The sequence below is a fragment of the Camarhynchus parvulus genome, chromosome 11 (assembly GCF_901933205.1).
Source record: "Camarhynchus parvulus chromosome 11, STF_HiC, whole genome shotgun sequence".
Classification (NCBI taxonomy): domain Eukaryota; kingdom Metazoa; phylum Chordata; class Aves; order Passeriformes; family Thraupidae; genus Camarhynchus; species Camarhynchus parvulus.
Window position 1 is genome coordinate 16,560,129 of NC_044581.1, and position 19,868 is coordinate 16,579,996.

General features: G+C 41.8%; 1 protein-coding gene across 2 annotated transcripts in view; it reads left to right on the forward strand.

Moving 5' to 3' along the window:
• Positions 1-19,868, forward strand: part of CDH8 (cadherin 8) — a 162,056-nt gene that overhangs the window by 61,394 nt on the left and 80,794 nt on the right. For both annotated transcript variants that reach the window (XM_030955695.1, XM_030955697.1), the window contains exon 4: positions 14,794-14,913. In XM_030955695.1, coding sequence (XP_030811555.1) covers positions 14,794-14,913 — 120 coding nt within the window. The remainder of the gene's footprint in view (positions 1-14,793; positions 14,914-19,868) is intronic.

Below are 19,868 nucleotides of genomic sequence, written 5' to 3' on the forward strand. Positions count from 1 at the left end.
CTCTGAAATTACAAAGTTCCACATTTTTATGGCTTCTTAGGCTGCACAAAAGAGTTTTGTCCAAAAGCAAGTGTGTTCTAACAACAAAAATGGTTGTTACCATTACTAAAACAACCTATGTGATAGAGATTTGCAATAGATTGTCTGATAGGTCTGGGGTTTATTACTGTAACTCTGAGAGTTTTGCACATTTATCCCTTAGGATCCCTGTCCCTTCCAGCTGTTTTACAGGACATTCCTAGGAGTGCAAGTTTCCAAGTTGCTGCTCTACAGAAGCACCAACATGCATTCCTGCTCTTTTGTTGAGAAACAAAATTTATTTCTCTTCTGTTTCTTCAAAACTCAGAGAATATTCCTGATTGCATTAATGGGACAGGAGTGAGTGTGAAGTCTCTGAAATAGAGGCAGTGGACTCTGTGTCTTAATCTCTGATGGAACCAAATGTCAAGGCTGCAAAGTGGAATATGAGAGTGTGACCCTTCATTAATGTTGCTGTTACTATTTCCTTCTGCTTTCTTCCCTTCACCCACAGGTAGCAACATCAAAAGATGAAGGAAAAGATTCTCTGTAAATTATTTCAGGTTTTTTGAAGTTTTTTTTAGCCCTCTTAAAATTAGATTAACTCTTCTGTAATGTTTACCAAAAAAAAGAGAATTGTCTCCTTACAGAGTTCAAGGAATTTTTACTTTCCCTTCACTAAGGGTATTTCACTTCCATTATCCACTTACTTAATTCCCTTAAAGAGATCTCCACCCACTGCCAATTTCTTGCCTTGACTTTTGTACAACACAGACATCACTAGGCAGTGTTCTTACTCAGGATAAAACAAAGTTCTGCTGAACCTTTTCCTTCCTCAAAATGCTTATATCAATTTTCTGCTCTGAAACAGAAGAGGAACTCATATGCTCTCTATATATAGTGCTTATGTAATGAGGATGCAGTACAAGGCATTTTATTTTTGGGCCTCAGGGGAAGGCAATGCATGAAATACAGATGAAGACTTTAACCTTTCATTGTTCTAAGATTCTAAGACAATGCAGTTTTTCTGATAGGTGCCTTAGACCTGGTCTCATGCTCCTGGCTAGAGGAGATGTACTATAGGAATGTCAGGTGTTATTTTGACTATCTAGAACGGGAATGAAAAGCTATGGGGATGTGAAAACCAGCTTCAAACTGGCAGAGAGCAGGTTTAGATTAGAGGTGAGGAAGGAATTGTTCCCTGGCACAGGGTGCCCAGAGCAGCTGGGGCTGCCCCTGGATCCCTGGCAGTGCCCAAGGCCAGGCTGGACACTGGGGCTGGGAGCAGCCTGGGACAGTGGGAGGTGTCCCTGCCATGGCAGTGGTGGCACTGGATGGGCTTTAGGGCCCCCTCCACCCCAGTTCTGGGATTCTGTCCCTACCTGCAGTGTGTGCCAGCCCATGTGGGGCTCTGTGTGTGCGCCAGCATCCAAGAGCCACACGTGGCCACGGCTGCGTCCCCTGCTTGGTTTTTACTCTGTGTTTCAGTGCTCTCTGGAAAATCCTGCTTCCCTGCTGAAACAAAAGGATTTGCATGGCTCTCCTCCCACTGCTGGTGCACAGAGGATCAGTATTACCCGGAGCTCTCTCTGGGAGGAGTGCTGCTCACTTCTCAGCTGTCTGTGCAGAACACACTCCCACACTCGCGCTCGCTGCCGGCCGTGCCACTGCGCTCAGAGTTATTCTGAAATCATTTATTTCTCTCTCTGAGCAAAGACACCAGCACATTCCCCCCCCCAAAAAAAAAAAAAGAAAAGTTTTGAGAGAATGAAACTGAATTTTTTTACTGTAATTCCCACGTAATCTACCATGGTAAGCCCTGCTCCCCACCTCCAAAAATGATGAATTTGCTTGTGAAAGCTAATAGTGTATATCGAGAATATGTTCTTTGGTGAAACTGTGCACTTTAATCTTTTAATTATGATATTAATTTTCTTAAAGAATTAAAGATCAAAAAGTGAAATCTGTGGAATTACTTAGTTATGACAAGTATTACAAACAGGAAATAATTTAATTTTTTCTGTAAATCTTGTTTAATCACTTTTAAGCCTAAAAGGGCACACTGGGGTAGAAATTCAGTTAAAACCTTAAAAAAAAAAAGGATTTAGATTTATCTGTGCTTCTGGGAGTAAGAACCCCAAGACTCTATTTTTTCCCCTCCCCATTTGTCTGTGAGCTCTGTATGCCTGCAACGAAGACAGAATATTATGTAAATGAATGAGCAAGCTTAGAAGATCCATAAGGGTAGTTGGAACAAGTTCTGTAGCTTATTTAAAGAAAAAAAAAAAAAAAAAAAAAGAAAAGAAAAAAAAAAAAACCCACACCTTCCCTTGAGCATGTTCTGTTTCTGTGTTACCTTCTCAGCTACACACAGATTCACTAATTCCCCAAAACACGTGCATGGGTGGTAATGGGAGCCAAAGTGGCTATTGTCTCCTGACAGCAGAGTTTTGGGAACTCTTTTTTTCAGGAGAGGAATGAGGAGTGAAATCTCTTGATTTCGCTCTCGGCGAAGCCGGGAGTGTTTAGACAGCGAGTGTCATGTTGAAAGGCAGGAGACGACTGAAGCAGAGCGACAAACGTGTTGGTGAAATAAAAAAGGACACAGATGGAAAAAGAACAAAAGCCAGAAGGGAAGAGAATTCTCTCATAGTTTGCCTGAATTAAGGTAAACAGGAAAACTTAATAACTTCCAAATATTAAGGCTTCTCCTGACAGTCATTAAAAAAATAGACACAGTGGCATTCAGTCTGACATTGCTCTAGAAATGCTTTTGCCTTTGCCACTTGAAAATAGTAACAATATGGAAAAGCTTAGAATAAAAATATTTTTTGTCCTTAAATGCTTCCATGAAAGGCCTTTACTGGAAAGGGCTTCGGCTTTCAGTTGAGTCAGAATATCAATTTTCAGTTTTGGCACAAGCACATCTACTTAGGAATGTTTTCCCTTGAATCAAGGTTTGCCCTTGATTACACCACTGCAGATACAAAATTCTATCATTTTTTTTTTTTTAAAGCAGAGCAGAGTTCTTTATTCTAGCCAGGTATATTAGGACCACTCTACATAGTGCAGCTTTCTTTTCCAGTTCTCCCAAAGATATTTATTCTCTTCCACTTAGAAATTGTTTGCAGAAGGACAAAATCTGCTCCATATGAAATCAACACGCAATGTCTGACATGAATAGTGATAAAATAACTTGACAAATCAGAAAGTTGTGATAAAAACCTGACCTGAAATGCCATCAAGATCAACCATGCTGTCTTGCTGGGGTTTTTATCATTGATTTTTGAGGCACTGAGCATGACTGTTAAATCAATGATAGTTTGTCACAAAATTGTGGAGTAAGGGGTCAAGTACACATTAGCCCAAAGGGTAAATGCAAAGGCAGTGCAAAAGCTAAGGGAAAACCCAGCAGATCTTGTAAAATATGGCAACAGTATAACAGCTGTTAAAAAGAAAGTATATTTTCATGTAGTCTTGTTCCTCCACCTGTTCCTCTTGTGGATAATCACACACAGGAGCTGTGGCACCGAGGAGCTTTGTGTGAGATTTCTTTGGTGAGAGTGTGTGTGTGTTTAAAATGGTCACACACAACCTTCAGGAAGGGCTCAGGACATTCCACACCAGGGCTGGGTGGCTGTTCCTTAACCTGACTGGCTGTTGAGCCTTGAGAAAACACAGTTCTGAGCACCTGCTGCTATTTCTGTGCTTTTATTTCTCACGAGGTCCGATCAAAAATGTCATTATCTTTCTTACTGTTCTTATGTGCTCATTATGAGCTCGAGGACCAGGATGAAATTAATATTCTTTAGGGGTTTATAGGCTGATCCTTCAGTTATCCCTCTATATTGTTCTATTGTACTGAACCAGTTAATTGACAATACAGAATTACTGAAATCTGTGGGATTGCTCCGAGTACTTTATGCCAATGCCAGGAAGTGCTTGAGTGTTGAGGTTCTGAAGGCACTGTCTGGTCCTTGGGGCAAGGCCTGACTTTCCTGTGCAAGATCTGGAGCTACTGCTGTGTGCTGGTTCCTGAAACAAACACTGCTTTTCTTCCTCTCCATTCACTGGCAGCAATTTGTCACAAATTGTCCATTTTTTGCACACGTGCATTCCCTTGGCATGAAGGAAAGTTGTGCAGATGACACATAGTGAAGATAAACTCTGCAGGAAAAATCTGCTGGGATCAGAACTGAGGACATAGTTCCTTATGGAGTTCTTCCAAATAGAGAAAATAATCTTTCCATCATGTTCCAGTTCTGGGATGAGGACAGACAGACAGAGCTGTCACATATTGATCATGTGATGGCAGAGCAGAGGAAATTTTGGCAGTCTTAGGTGAATGTCCTGTGTACCTACAAGAATCTGTCCTACTGTGGGTCTTTCTCTTGACTCCTAGTCACAGACATCTTGTGCTTGTTGCAGATATTCTGCTTCTGAAATCCTTTGTGGTTGCCTCCATTTGTAGATATCAAATGTGTCACCGTGTTTGTGTTCTGTGACTGTGTGAAAATAAGTCTCTGACTCAGGTTTCTGATGCATTCTCTTCTGGTTAAAAGTTTAAATCTATTCTCAGCATGGATTTTTTCACAATTTCCTCAAATGTGAAATTTTGAAGGGGAAAAAAAAAAGATGTTTCAAAGAGTGGTATGGTTTGGTTTTGCAGGCTTTGAAGTTGTGTTATCTCATTTTTCTAAGCAGCTTGGCTGGTGACATCAGCCTGTTGCTGGCTGGGGGATGATGCCTAAGTGGAAAACAGAGGGATGAGAGGAAGTGGAGCAGCACAGGGTCCTGCCAGACTGATGCTCTGTGAAATGCCACAGAACTGGTCTGGAGCATAACCTCACCTTTCTCAGTCACAGAAAATATAGACAATGTCTCACCACAAAAGGTAGAAAGTTCTAGGTCAGAAAATTAAGTTCAGTGTGGTAATATTTTCACAGAAACTTTGATTACTGTAATTTCTATTCCTCTGCTAGCATGAAGATTTGGCTTTGGAACATCAGGGACCAATACTCCTGAAATTCTTCATTAAGTGGCCTGTGTTAGACATCTCTCTGATGGACACACTTGAAATTTGGCAAAATGAGATGCAATTCAGGATCCTTTTTTTTTGTTCTCTGGCACTGGTCATTCCCCACCCTGCCCTGAGCTGACACCTCTGTCTTTGGTTAAGTGCTGAATCTGCAGCTCCTGTTTTCCAGTGAGAACAGCTCACAACTGCCTCTGGAGCTGCTGTCAGCAGGGCTTCCTCGGGAGCCAGCCCTGGAGCTGCTGGGCAGCTGATTCAGCTGTGCCCCTCCCTGGGGCTCAGAAGGGCTCTGCTGCCATTTGCTGGCCCTGCAGTGGCCTGGGGGGGACAATATTTCAGAGCCTGCTTTTGCACCCTGGGTTACAGCTCCAGGCTTCACTCTCCCAAACAAAGCCAGCAGAGCATCAAAGCTGAGAGATGATATCAGCCACTTTCTGTTCTCACCACACAAAGTCATAAATGAAAGAATTTCTGCAGTAAACAGCCTAGGCTGCTTTATTATTTATTTCTATTTTTTTACAATACACCTGAGCATAACCTGAAACTTCCATTGGAATCAACAAGTCTTACAGTACCTTTTTTTTTCTGCTTGGTAATACAGTGTACAGTGATCATCTAATTTTACTGCCTTTGCCTGGGGACCTTGCAGAATGAATGCTGATGAAATAGTCAATTGATTACAGACAAGCAGTCTTTCAAAAAGTCCTGAACAGAAGAGGAGCTATTTCCCACTTCTCTCACAAATATCAATTAATATTCTATAGCGAGGGTGATATCTAAAGGGAGAATAAAAAAAATAGCATTAAAGGAAAACTTAATTCTTTAAGCCAAACATAAAATATGTTTTACCCTTCTGCTGTTGCCTGTGATGTTTCAAACCATGCACTAATCCTAACAAACAGCCACCCAGGGGAATTTGCAAAGAAATACCTGCAGGCTCTCTAATGGCACCATCTCATAAGTTGTAGCAAGAAAGAACTGCCAGCCTTAAAGCTGAAAAGGAAGAAGGTCCCTTCTTGTTAGATCCACACAGGTAAACCCAGGTAACATCAGCCAGCATAATTGCCAGGGAGGAATCTGCATCCCTACATCAGAATATGTATTTCCGTTGTAGACTATCTCTGATTCCAAAATGTTATGTTAAAGAGGCAGCATCAGAGTTCCAAAACAATTAGTTTATGCAGACAAGAAATGGTGAAATATGCAGTTGATTAGGTTTCCCAGGCACGCTTCCCCTAGCCTCATTATCCAGCTGTGAGGAGCTGCCAGCCCGCGCCGCTCCTGCCTGCTCACACAGCCTCTTCCTCCAGGCATTGCCAGCTCCTCTCATACTTCTGCAGGCACACATTTGCATACAATATGTTTTCCCCATTTCCCTCACATGATAAGAAGCCCTTAAAACGGCACATGAGCAATCTGCACAAACATTGTTGTGTTACATGAGGCAGGTCATGCATTTGTGCAGAGGTTTTGACTCAAGCATGTACTGCATGACATTAACATTCTTTCAAGGTTTCATTAGCCTCCTAAAGGATCTGCTCCAGCATTGAGAAATGTGTAACATTTGGGAGAAGCAGCCTGGATACCTCTTCTGCTTATGGAGATAAACATCATTTAGTGTTTCAAAGGTATGAAAGGATTATTTTTCTGTCGGACCCAAGAAATAGCTTCTTGCATTTTCCTGCATAGTGCTACATAATTTATTATAGACCAAGCTGTTAGATTCTTCCAGATTGTTTCATTGAGCCACATTTTTGGGTGCTAAAACCTTTAGTTTAGATTATTCTTTGGTTTAGATCACCAATTCTTTAGGGCAGCATCTGCCATCTCCTATTGGTCTGTAAAGTACTGAAAATCTCTCTTTCTGTGCATTTCAGTGAGATTGCAGTCAGCTACTTATATAAAACAAAGTGGCAAAATAAGCAACTAATGTTTTGTCACTTGAGTTTAATATCAAAACCAAAATATGAACTGTATCAGTAGCAGTTTATTTCAGAAAGTGTTGACAGGTGCCTATATGAGTATATAAGTGCACACAGGTGTTTGGACAGAGATGTATACAAGAGGAAATGGCCTTAAAGGGTTCCAGGGCAGGCTCAGGGTGGGCACAGCAGGAATTTCCCCACGGAAAGGCTGCTCAGGCCTTGGCAGGGGCTGCCCAGGGAGCTCTGGAGTGCCCATGCCTGGAGGTGTCCCAGGAAGGGCTGGAGGTGGCACTCAGGGCTCTGGGCTGGGGACAAGGTGGGCATCGGGCACAGCTGGGACTCCATGGGCTGGGAGGGATTTTCCAACATTAATGGTTCTATAATTCTGGGATTCTGTGATGGAATTTAATGTAAACAAACCAGAAATTCTTGCAGGGTTCTCCTTGTCCTGTTTGGTGGAGTGTCAGATTCACACACTTGCAGTTCTTGGCGGGCTGGAATTAGAGACTGGGGTGGCCTGTGTTGGGTACAGCCACAAAAGAGAGGACTCACAGGGCTGCAGTTTAGTCATTCACATTAGCTGGCCAATTTAATTTCTGTTCCTCTCTGGTCAGCCAAAAAAAAGTAGGATTCCAGGAGAAGATGATTCTGTCTTCCTCCCTCAGGTAGAGCAGGCAGCTGGTGCAGCAAGGCATCTAATTTAGCCAGTTGAGCCTAAAACTGAGTTGTGTGAATAACCCGCTTTTCCTTCTTCCTTACCTTAATCATCATAAACAAGATCATGACAGCATCACACTATTTCACTACTTAGAGTCAAATAAATTACAGCTGGGAAAGACAAATTACCCTATTAGTTAATCTTCCTGTCTTTCTAGGGTTTTCCCTTAGAATACATTATTCCAGCATCCTGTGCAAGAGAGTGAACTCTTCACTGAGGAGGATTCTGTTATTTCCCTTGGGAAGTTATTCCTCCTTGTGCAATTTCTCATTGCAAGGAAGCTTTTGTTGTTGTTTTTCTCTTTGCAGAAGATAAAGAAAAGTCTTGTATCTGTGTATTTATGTGGTTCTCATCACCAACATACCAGTATTACACCTGTACCATACACAAATTTTCTTTCTCATTTCTGCCTCTAGAAATGATTGCATATTGGATTCTGCCACGGAAACAGCAGAATGCATGCTGGCCTTCCTATTTCTCCAGCATGGCAAGCACAAGTTGCCCATTTGTCCCTCAGTGGAGTGTTCTGACCTGTACCTCTATGCTTTACCTCTGCTTAGGGTGTCATCTATTGCCTCATTCATTAAGGGTCCACTGGACACTTAAAAAGCAGAATTTTTTATTTTTTCATGCTTCCCTCTAAGTGTGGGAAGATGTGAAACACTTCCCCATGCACTCTGTCATCTGTCCCCAAAGCAGTCCTTGACATTTGCATGGTTCTGAGGCCCTGTAGGTCAGGCAGCAGCAGCACCATGTGCTGGCAGCATTGCTTCCAGGGGGATCTACATCCTCTCCTGACAGAATCAAGAAATCATGGAATTCCTGGGTTGGGAAGGAACCTCAAGGATCGTTGAGTCCAACAAGATCCTTGTCTCTCTTCTGTTTGTGTTTGTCTTTCCTGGTCCTTGGGGTCTCTGGGAGAGAATCTTCCTGCCCTGTGGGATCTGACCCATGCATTGGACTCCTAGAGCTTTGGCAATGAAGTAGCTGTTAATAATACTAATAATACTAATAATACATTCAAATATGTGTGCAGAAGGTAGGGCTGAAGTAATAACTTATGATCTGTACAAGAACTCTTAAACACTTGTGCAACGTTCCCACAATTTGTGTGTGTATGTATTTATATATCTGCATGAACACCAAGATTTGCAATGATATTTTATGTGGGTAATTTGCATATGTTAACAAGTTCTGTAGAGCTTTAAGTGGATTCATATTTCATATACATTTTCTTTATTTGGTTAGTGAAACCTCTAATTCATAGGTTTTGTGTTTAGAAATGGTCTCATGCAATAAAGCAGGATGATAAGGCTTAAAACTATGTTTTTGCATTTAAAAAATGAGCAACAATGGAAAACAAATAAGTTCCTTCAGCTTCGAGGCAGTCATAATTTCCATGTCAAGAAGTTATGCAGGTTTTTATGAGATTATTGCAGTTTTATTCAATAAAAAATTGTTACCATGACAACAACTGTCATGCTACCTGTGAGATTATAGCAAAGAAGGACAGTGAAGAAAAGGCTTCATTTTGGAAAGAATGCTTATCTGACCTGCTGGCTACAAACAATGCTTTGTGTGACCACCCCTGGCTGCGGGGCTTCCATCAGGCCAACTCCAAAGCCAGCTGAAGGATTGAAGCTGAGGATGCTCTTAGGGAAACAAAAGAGTTGGCAAATAATGGTGAGGCTCTGTCATGCAAATCCTCTCCTAATACCCCGTCAGATCTTCAGAATGAAATGGAGAATTCACCCTGTCAAGATTTGGAAAGATTAGGAGAGAAAGAGTGAGTGACACCAAAAAGGGCATCAGGAAAGAAAAAAAAAAATCCCCAGAAGTCCCTGGGAAGACGAGACAACATGGTCCCACCAGGTTTCATTATGGTCATGTTATTTATTTTTACCAGCCATTACAATCTTTCAACAAAATGGTTGTTCACTGAATATGGATTCATGTAAATTCTTGGCACCAACTATGCATTACCTCCTCTAGAACATTCAAATTTGATTTTTTGGAATTTTTTTTTCCTCCCAGTAGGCACATTTCACTGCCACACCAAAAGAATTTGCTTTCCTACTCCCTGTGGCAGCATATGTATTCTTCTTTCTGACTAATGTGCAGAATCTGTATCCTGACTTGCACATAAAACCACAGCCAAAACAACAGAAAAGCACTAGCTGAGCACACACATCTTATTTTTTATGATGGTTTTTAATCTTAGTTTGCCAGCACACACAGGCTTTCTCACCTAGCCATATAAAAATAGTTCTGTTGTTAATTGTGTCTCTGATTGCTGGCCTGTTGTAAAGACAGAGTAAAACAATCAGCAATGGCTAATGGATAAAGCACATTAGAAGTGTTCATTAATTAACATCTGTTGAATCTCTGTGCAGTCTATATTTATGGTGGGTAAATCCATATTTAAGAGTCATTAGCATTGCAAAAGTGTACCTGAGGAAAAAACACACAAAGTTTTTTAACAGAACATCTGAACATTTGCCTCATCTCTCAAGAAAAAAAAGAGTTTGATTTACATAAGGCAATGTTAGGTACATAAAGGAAAAAGAAACAGTGATTATGTTGTTGGGCCAGATTATATAAAACTGCAATATTATTGTAATTAGGACAGCAGTGACTTGGACTACAATAGTGGCTTTCTTATAAAAATGGCACCATTTCAAATTTATAGTCTCTGGCTAAATGAGTTTGTTGTAGCATTGACAAAGCTACAAACACAAGCCAAATGCAGTCAAAATTAAACACAAACAGAAACCTTAGCAGTTTATTTGCTGAGCAGGACCCAGAATGTTGTTTCTCCAAGAGCATTTTCTTAATAAATGCCCTTCCTTGCATTCTTACAGCTTTTTCAATGCAAAATTTTTATCTTTAAAACTTTAAGTGCACTATTCTTGTAAAAAATATTTATGTACATGTAGTTTATAACTGCTGTGTCAGTAATGGGGTAAATTCCTGCTTAAATATTGGTAATCCAAAGCTTGGAGAGTTCTGGTGTGGAGGTTGGCTAACAAACAGCCATGGTGACTGTGAGTTCCTTTTTTTCTGCTTTGCTTTTCACCATCAGGAATCTCTCAGCTTTCCAAACCTTATTTTTGCCCAGGTTCTGTCACCTGTGGGAGTGGGATTGGTGAACTCTGAGCACATTGCAGGAGAACCAGGGCAGCACTGACTTAGCAACATCACCTGCAGCTGCAGAGGGCACGGGGTTTGCTCCTAAATATACTGATTATTGCCAGTGTGAACAACATAATGTGGCATGTTTCACACCTGCAGAAAATTTGACTCAAGGCATAAAGCAAAAAAAAAAAAAATCAAATTAAAGGTGATAAAATTTAAACTATGCCAAAGCTTAGCTAATTTCAGTAGTGGAAGCAATTTCTTTAATTTCTGTTTCATGATCGCTCACATCTTCCCTAAACAATTTTCATCAGTAAGATGGTTGGGAGCAAATGACTGACTTTGACAGGCCTCAGAAGAGTGTGATGATCTGAAATTAAGTGCTGAGTGGCAGAAACTGGCTGGGGAAGAAATGGATTTCTAGGAGGCAGGAGAATATTTCAGTTGTCCATTCCCTTCATTAATTTTATTAGGTGAGATTATGATCACACTGTGTGACCTGTAAGGGAAAGAAAAAGAAGATTATGCCTTTTCCCCTGCCTTGTGTGTACTGTGACTGGAAATACTGACACACATATTGCCCATGTATTTTTAATACATTTATAAACTTCAGTTGAATTGGGATCTCAATAAGTGATTGAATTATTTTATATCACAAGAAGAAAACCTTGGTAGCTTAGCATCAGGATTGGAAGCAATGTTAGACACTGATTAACTCTTTTTATTAGGGTGTATTCAACTTTAGCGTCTAATGAGCACTTAGTGCTTATCAAAGAATCAGCACATCCATTCAAGTCTAGGAATCTTGAAATAAATATCTATAGAAATTCTCAGGAATTCTCAAGTGAAGTAAGATAAGAATAGAAATTATATATCAAATCTTTCTAAACAAGCAATGTAATTATTTCTGAAGGCCTTTGAAATGAGAGCCAGCTAGGAAAATCAGACACAATCTCCAAGAAGTCAACAGTTTTATTTCTTTATTTTCCTTTGTATATAAAATATATAATGGAAACAAAATGAAACAGTCTCGATAAAATACTCCAACTAAAATTTTCACTTTGTGATGAGCCTTATCTTTTTCCAGCCCTGTCCCATTGTATGATGTTCTGCACAAACCTCTTCTGTCTAGGAGATTACAAACCACCAGTTTTATGATAGCAGCCACAGAAATGAGCACATCAGCTGCTACATCAGCCTGAATCCAGCTGGAGGAAGCTCTGAGCCTGCATTCATGGCTGGTGTCACCCTGGGACAGCAGCCCTGGGCTGCAGGGAGCCTGGAGGTGTGCTGGGATGTGCTGGGATGGTGGGGCTCAGCTCCAGAGAGTCCAGGGAGATCAGCTGGGCTGAGGGATGGTTGTGTGGGAACAGCAGAAAGAGCCCTGCTAATGGGTGTGAGTACAAAAGGTGAGCCAACAGAAATTCAGGTGGGAAATGATGCCTCAGGTTTTGGCTTTTATATTTTTCACATTCTGTGCTGCTTTAGTGTGTATTTCTGAGCTTCACATCAGGGGATGGTGAGCTCTGTGCACAGAGCAGGGAGACAAAACAATTCCTGCTCCAGCTGGGCACCAAGGACAAATGATCCAAATCTCAGCCCCAAGAGCACAAACACCGTGGGCTGGAGAGAGAAAAACAAGCAGGGTGGGACTGCAGGGGCTAAAGCTGGAATGGGACAATGAACTGCAAGATGCAAATGGAGCAGAACTGATCCACAGGGACAGACCCCGGGCCCGGCTCGTGCATTTTGGGGCCATTTTGGTTCATCTTGGGTGCAGCCCTGGCTGGGCTCTTGTGCTGCCCAAGGTGGATCATTGAGGCCTTTTAATAAATCCCCACTTTATTCCTTAGCTCTGTCCAGCCTCTGTTCTAGATCAGCTTTCACAAGGCACCAAACATGTGAGACAACCCCAGCAGCTACAGCTCCTCAAGCCCTGTAACTCCTGTGGCCAAGCCACCCCGGGGCCTTTTGTCCTGACACATCCCCACTTTGCTTCCTGCAAACCCCCTCATTCCTGCAGCCTATGCCATGGCCTCTGAGTGCCCAGGGCTGTTTCCCCCTTCCCCTCTCCATTGAAGGAGAACATTGAGGGTATCTCCTGTAGGCTGAGGCTGCTGGACTTGCCACAGGGCTGGGCACCACAAGTGTCGCCTCTTCCCTTTATCATTCCCACTCACAGCTGTCAGGAGTTGTCTGTTACTGCCTGGTTGCTGTCACTGGGCAGACAATAAATTTCTGATGTTAATTCCTTACAAACTAACCACCAAGCTGAGGATAAACTCAATTTCTCAGGCCCCATGACAGGTTAAAAACTATTCTGTTAAAGGTTAGGCGTAAGATCACCTTTAAGCATCAAATACAGTTAAGCTTCAAACATGAACAGTTTGCATATTTATAAAACAGGTTCAGCAAGCATCTGTCAGAGAGATGTGACATAATGTTCCTTTTCCATGGGATGTGCACAGCTGCAGGACTCCTCTGGCCCCTGCTGAGCCCAGGAGAGATGCTGGGGGAGCACTTATCCTCTGCCTCCCTTTGCTGATACTCTCCCCGGTAAGAATGGGTAAATTTGCACAAAAAATTAATGACCAATAGCAGCCAAAGCCATTTTTTTCTCTGGTGAGATGTATTTCTGCCACCCCCATTCCCTTCACTGAGAATTATCCCATCAGTTCCACGTGGCAAACCTGCCACAGCTTCAGTCCCTGCAGAACCTGTGCTCCCTAGGAGAGCTGCTCTACATCCTCCAAAGTCCTGCCCTCCCAAAGCAGCCCCACAGCTTACCCTGGTGTTTGAGGTGCCCAGGTGGGAAAGAGTGGAATGGCAGCTCTTGGGTCATATGCAAATTGTATCTGGATATGCAAACATTTCTCGGAATAATTTACATGTCCTGTAACCCACAGAGCTGCCATGCAGGAAAAGGGAGCACAGGGCAAGGACCAAGGCTGTGCCAAAGGGATCTCCTTCTCCTTCCCTCTGCTCTGCTGTCCTGAAGGGCCATGGGATCAGGACTCACAGCACACACAGAGAGGGAACAGGAGGCTATTTTTATTAGCATATCCAGAAAGGGTGATTTTTTTAGTGGATGCTGTAATTATTCTCCTTTCTGAACATAATTCAGCCCTTAACCTTTCTCCTTCTCTTGCTTTCTCTCCCTCTGTAGATATTGTCTTTATTGTCAGCCTAATTAACGCCATCATACTTTAATGTCAGCCAAAAAAACCCTCTCTGCAGCAACCTTAATGCAACCAACCAAATTTCATTCCATTTTGCTTCTTACAGAAATGGCAAGTGCTATGTTGTCTAAGAAATAAAAAGGGTAATTTCCTTTTTTTTTTTTTCTCTATTTATTTTTGTCAGAGTATGGAATTTATAACTCTGGCTGAACAATGGCCCCCTGAGTGGCAGAGACTCATTTCAGAGACAATTGTTGTTGTCCCAACTCTGTCACTGTGGCCACATCAAATCATTATCATGGCTGCAAGCCAAGGGAAGAAAAAAGAACCCTTTTTATTATTGTTTTTCTATCTGGTCTCTGTAACTTGGCAAAGTTCTTTCAAATGTGAATTTGCAAGTCTTAAATGCAACATATTATACTGTATTATTAACCTTGTGTTTTGTATCCCTTTGATATGATTCCTTTGCAAATGCTTGAAGTCTACACAGATCTATTGGGTAGCTTTAAATGCATTCTACAAAGAAACTTTAACTAATACAGTTACTAAAAGGGCTTTTATTTTACCCAGAAATTCAGGCTGCTGGCACTCATCAGCTTGAAGGAAAATGTTTTGTTTCTGTTCCACAAGTAATATTTTAACTTGTTACTGATATTTTTCCTTCTTTTATTATTGTTACACAGCTCCCAAGGAAATGAATTTTTGTTTCAAATTAGTTTTTGAATAAGATATGCAAATTTCTAGTGAGTGTAAACATTAATTGTGTGTATTCTTTCTATTTAGGCACCTTTGTTACTAAAGTAACAGCTACAGATGCAGATGATCCAGTGTATGGAAATAGTGCCAAGCTGGTTTATAGCATTCTGGAAGGACAGCCTTACTTTTCTATTGAGCCCCATACAGGTAGGTGACTCTGCACAGCAACCCTTGGCCTAGGAAATCACCTCAGTTTGGGAACTGGGGAAAAGTTCTTCATGGGAAGGGTTGTGCAGCACTGGCACAGCTGCCCAGGCAGGGGTGGGGAGTGCCCATCCTGGAGGGATTTAAAGCTGTGTGGATGTGGCACCTGGGGACATGGGCTTGGCACTGCTGGGGAGTGCTTGGGATCGATGCTGCAGAGGCTTCTTCCAACCTGGAGTAATTCTAAGGTTGTGTTTGCAGAGGGGACCATCCCCTGCCGCCTGCATCAGGAATGGTGTGGCCAGCAGGAGCAGGGAGGGCATTCTTCACCTGTGCTTGGCACTGGTGAGGGCACACCAGGTGTCCAGTCCTGGCCTCTCAGGTTGGGAAGGATGTTGAGATGTCTGAGTGCCTCCAGAGGAGGCAACGAGGCTGGAGAGGGGCTGGGAACACAAACCCTGTGAGGAACCACTGAGGGAGCTGGGGGTGCTCAGCCTGGAGAAAAGGAGGCTCAGGGCTGCCCTCATCACTCTGCACAGCTCCTGAAAGGTGCCTGTGCTCAGCTGGGGCTGGGCTCTTTCTCCAGCAGCACTGACACAACCAGAGCACACAGCCTCAAGCTGCACCAAGGGAAATACAGGTTGAATGTTAGGAAAAAGTTTTTACAGAAAGGGTGATAAAGTTCTGGAATGGCTGCCCAGGGAGGTGGTGCAGTCCCCATCCCTGGGTGTGTTTAACAAAGCCTGGATGTGGCACTGGGTGCCAGGGTTTAGTTGAGCTGTTGGGGCTGGGTTGGACTCGATCATCTTGAAGGTCTCTTCCAACCCAGTGATTCTGTGAATTCTGTGAATCCCCTCACCCAGGTGTAACTTGGGTCTCACTTGTGTTCCACAGAGTCTGATCTCAGGGAAAACCACAGGGAAAGCAGGGATTAATGGTGGTGGGGTGATGATGATGGCAATGTCACAGAGGTCACTGGAGCAGCTGAAGGCAGAGGAGGAGCTGTGTGACAAAACTGCTCAGGGAAGGCAGGGCTTGGCCTGAGGGGTTTGAGGAGGATAATGCAATGTTCAACATGAGTCTACAGCATGTAGTTTAGCTTGGGAATTTCAGTGAATATATTTTATGTTTTCATTGAAAATTCTTTCTCTTTCTTGATTTGTTGGATCAATTTGGGGAGAGAAGGAGCATCAATCATGCGTGTTGGTGTGAAGTTTTATTAGCATGCATTTAGAGTGACTTTATTTCTCTGTGGTTTTGTAGTCTTGAAAGTCATCTGAAAGAAGTGCCAATAAATCCATTCCCTCTTGTTTTCTGTGCATGGGTTGTCCAAACAGCAAATTAATCTAGTTATGTCTAAAAAGCAAGTTTTAAGGTGATTTGATCATATTTCTAATATTCTGTCATCTGTTACTAGAAATCCTTTTTAATCATAGTGAGTGAAGCAGCTGTGATCTCCTAAGGAGAAGAAAAATGAAACTCTTTTTCAAACATATTCACCTGAATTTATACAGCTGTAAAGCAGTAAAACAGGAGTACAAATTCTTGTCCGTTTGCAGAGTAACAAAACTATAAAATAAGTGCTCAGAGGAATTATTAAAGGATGGTTTTTTGATAGATTAAGTGAACTAAGTTTTCTTGTCAACATTAAACACAGTGCTCCGGTAATCTTTAAAAGCTGGAATTTCTTGAAATATTTCTGATGATATTGTATGGAAAAATTATTTCCCATTCCTAGAAATGCCCTAACTTTATGGGACTTTATGGAAATAGTGTGCATCAATAAATATTAATGGATTAGTCCAAAGCAGGTTTTCCTGGTTGAAGGACAGCTATCCTAAATGTGAAAGGGATCTCTGGAATGTGATTCAGCCTTTTATTTTTACACTGCATGTAAAATAGAATTTTACAGAGAAAAATTCTAGCACAGTACAATGGAAAAAGAGCAGCTTGTTCCAAAAATAAGTGTGTTAAGAGAGGGTTTATTAGTGAAGGCCCTCAGTTCCTGTGGCTCATTTGTCACAATCAAATGGAAATATAACTCTGAACAGACCTCTGACCCTTAAAAATCTAAATATACTGTTTGGTTTCTTAAATATTACAAATTATTGCATGCAGTAATGACTCGTGTGAGATGTCTTAATTAGAGGGGAATTGACTGTAGGGTTTTTCTCAGTTTCTACTTGGGAAAGCATGGGAACACGTCAGCTTTCCTAAAGGAGCTGAGAAGTGCATTCTCCACCTACAGAGAAGATTTTCTTTCACAGAAAAATGGCCTTAAATAAATATTCCAAATGTTAAAAAATACTTCATTTTCCTTAGTTTTCTGATTTGTATTGTATTAATCCCTAATGCTCAATCCAAAGAAGTAACTATTCCTCAGCTAGGAAAGTAATGCCTGTTACCATGAAAGCCAGAGAGAGTTCCAAAGCTTTTGGTGAACCTGAAAATTGGGGTTTTCCTCCTGTTTCATTGGCACTAATTCCCCCCTCCTCCCTTCATTTTCAGCTACAAATATTCCTTTGCAGAGCAGCTCAGTTACCGTGACAATGACATGTTGGTGTCTAAGGGGAACTCATGGACAAAGAATTCAGCTGTGGCCACAGCCCCTAAGTGGCTCCATCTCATGGAGCTGCTTCTGAGTGAATAAATGGTTTCAGATCCCCCATTTTTCTAGATCTGTGGAGGATCTCAATTATGTTCTTTAATTCGCTGCTGCTGGCTGGGCTCCTGTGCTGAGGCTGTTCCCTGTTTCTTTGCCCTTCATCTGTGGTGGAATCACCATCCTGCTCTCACCAAACAGCACATTTTGGTTTGTTCAGGGTGTATAAAATATAAATCTACATGAAAGTTTAATCATTAACCAAACCAGATGCAGGTAGTTATGTAGAAACTGCAGCCACATCTACAGGGTGAAAAAGATTGTCCTAAACCAAAATTTCCAAAGAAAATACGAAGTGTGCAGATGTTTGTTTCTTTCTATTTGTCCAATGTCTGCAATGTGAACCATCACAAGTCTCAGTAGCTAAGCCAGGAAAACACATTATCTTGAGGAAAACACATTCTCTTGTAGTCCTCATGACCCTCAGGGCAGGTTTTGGTGTGGGAAGGTGTTTGGATAATCTTGTGACGGTGTAAAAATTAAAGCAGAGCAGGTATAGTAGTGTATCACCCCAAACAAATCAAACCTGAGGATGATCCTCCAAATGTTGTACATATTTTAGGGTTTGAGCATTGTTTGGGATTTTTTGGGGGTGTGAGAGGGAATGTGGATGTGTGTATAGCTGCATTTTCTCTGTGGTTACACTTCATTAGTGCCCTGATAAGTTGAAAGCCTTTTCAGTTAATTTGAAGCAGAATTGTTTCTGAACACAGATATTGTGTCTTCCCCTAAATGGAATCAGCATTGCAAGAAATGGGCTGTGTGAGAGTGATCCACTTGAGAATGTAAATATTTTCTGTCATTCATAGGAGTGTATCAAGTGTTATCAAAAGAATAGCTATGGAGAGCTGATCTGTTTACAGTTTTTCCAGATTACTGGCCTTTATCACGTTTCTTAGAAACCACGAGTAAATGTAGATCTGTGCAGCTACCAACACCAGGGCAGTGCTGTCTGTAATTTCTGATTTTCCTGGCTCAGAGTAAGGATTGTCTGACCTTCCTGTTTGGATTTTAATGGCACATGGAGAGTGAACCATGGGGAATTATCCCAGCCATGCCTCCTGATTCCTCAGAGCAAAAAGAGAGAGCAGAGGGGCAGGGTGTGGCTCTGTGCCTGTGCTAAGGAGGGGTTGTCACACCTGAGGGTGGGTGGGAGGGAAGCAGGTGTTTGTTTGCTCTCCTGCATTTTGGCTCCTCCTGCCTTGGCAGGAGCTGGATGTGCCCATAGCTAAATCACTCTCAGCTGGAACTCACATTACTCAACCTCCTCCTCACTGAAACAATTCTATAATGCTGGGCACAAAGAAACAAGTGCTGGTGAGTGACCCATAAAACAATAATTTTCCATTACCTGAGATGAAAAATGCATATATTGCTGCAGTTCTAGTTTGCAAGTTCTTCTGTAAGAGTTATAGACACATGAAAGGAGGTAATTTGGAAGTTATTTTACACTGAGTGCTCTGAATGTGGCTTAGGGTAAATGCTTTTTTGATGGCTTGTTCTGAATATTTTTCACTTTTTGTAGGTGAATTTTGTTATGACCAGTGGTTTGTTGGATAGAGGGTGGATGTAATTAATACATGACAAAGATCCAGGTTTAGATTTTTTTTCTGTGAGCACCAAAACTTGCAATGTGATGGCATCAGATTAGTAACAAGACTCATGGTGGGCTGAAATATATTCCTTATATCATTATGGCTCCATCTCAGTGAGTGATGCCAGGCTCCCTGCCTAGTGTGTTTTATTTATAAAGGTACAGGAGCTGCATGGATTCTCTCATAATCTGAATTATGACAATACAAATGCTGGGAAAGGGGGTTCCTTAAGACTGCTAAAAGTAGCTGGAGTACACTTCTCACTTTTAAGCTTTTTCAAGGATATTAAATCATGACTGTCAGCTTTAAAATAAGATTATCATAATGAAAAGTAATATGAAGTGACACTGTGTTCTACAATATAGGGATGGCAGAGGAAATACATTTTCAGCTGTGTCTGATTTATTTACATTTCACATGAACTTAAATAATGTCACTCCTACACACACCTGAAATATAGTTGCACAAAGAAGGCAAATTACAGCAAAGCCCTGCTGCACTGGAAAGCACGTGGGATTAGTGGAGCACAAACACTTAATTTGGCTGGAAAAGAACAGCTTTTAAGCACTGCCATCTTGGATATGGGTACTGGGACAAAGCCAAGGCTCGAGGAGGTACAGCTGAGATGGGTGGAAGAGTCAGCAGACCCAGAAAATGAAGACTCTCCTAGTAGAATGTGGGTATCTTTGGAGACTGGATAA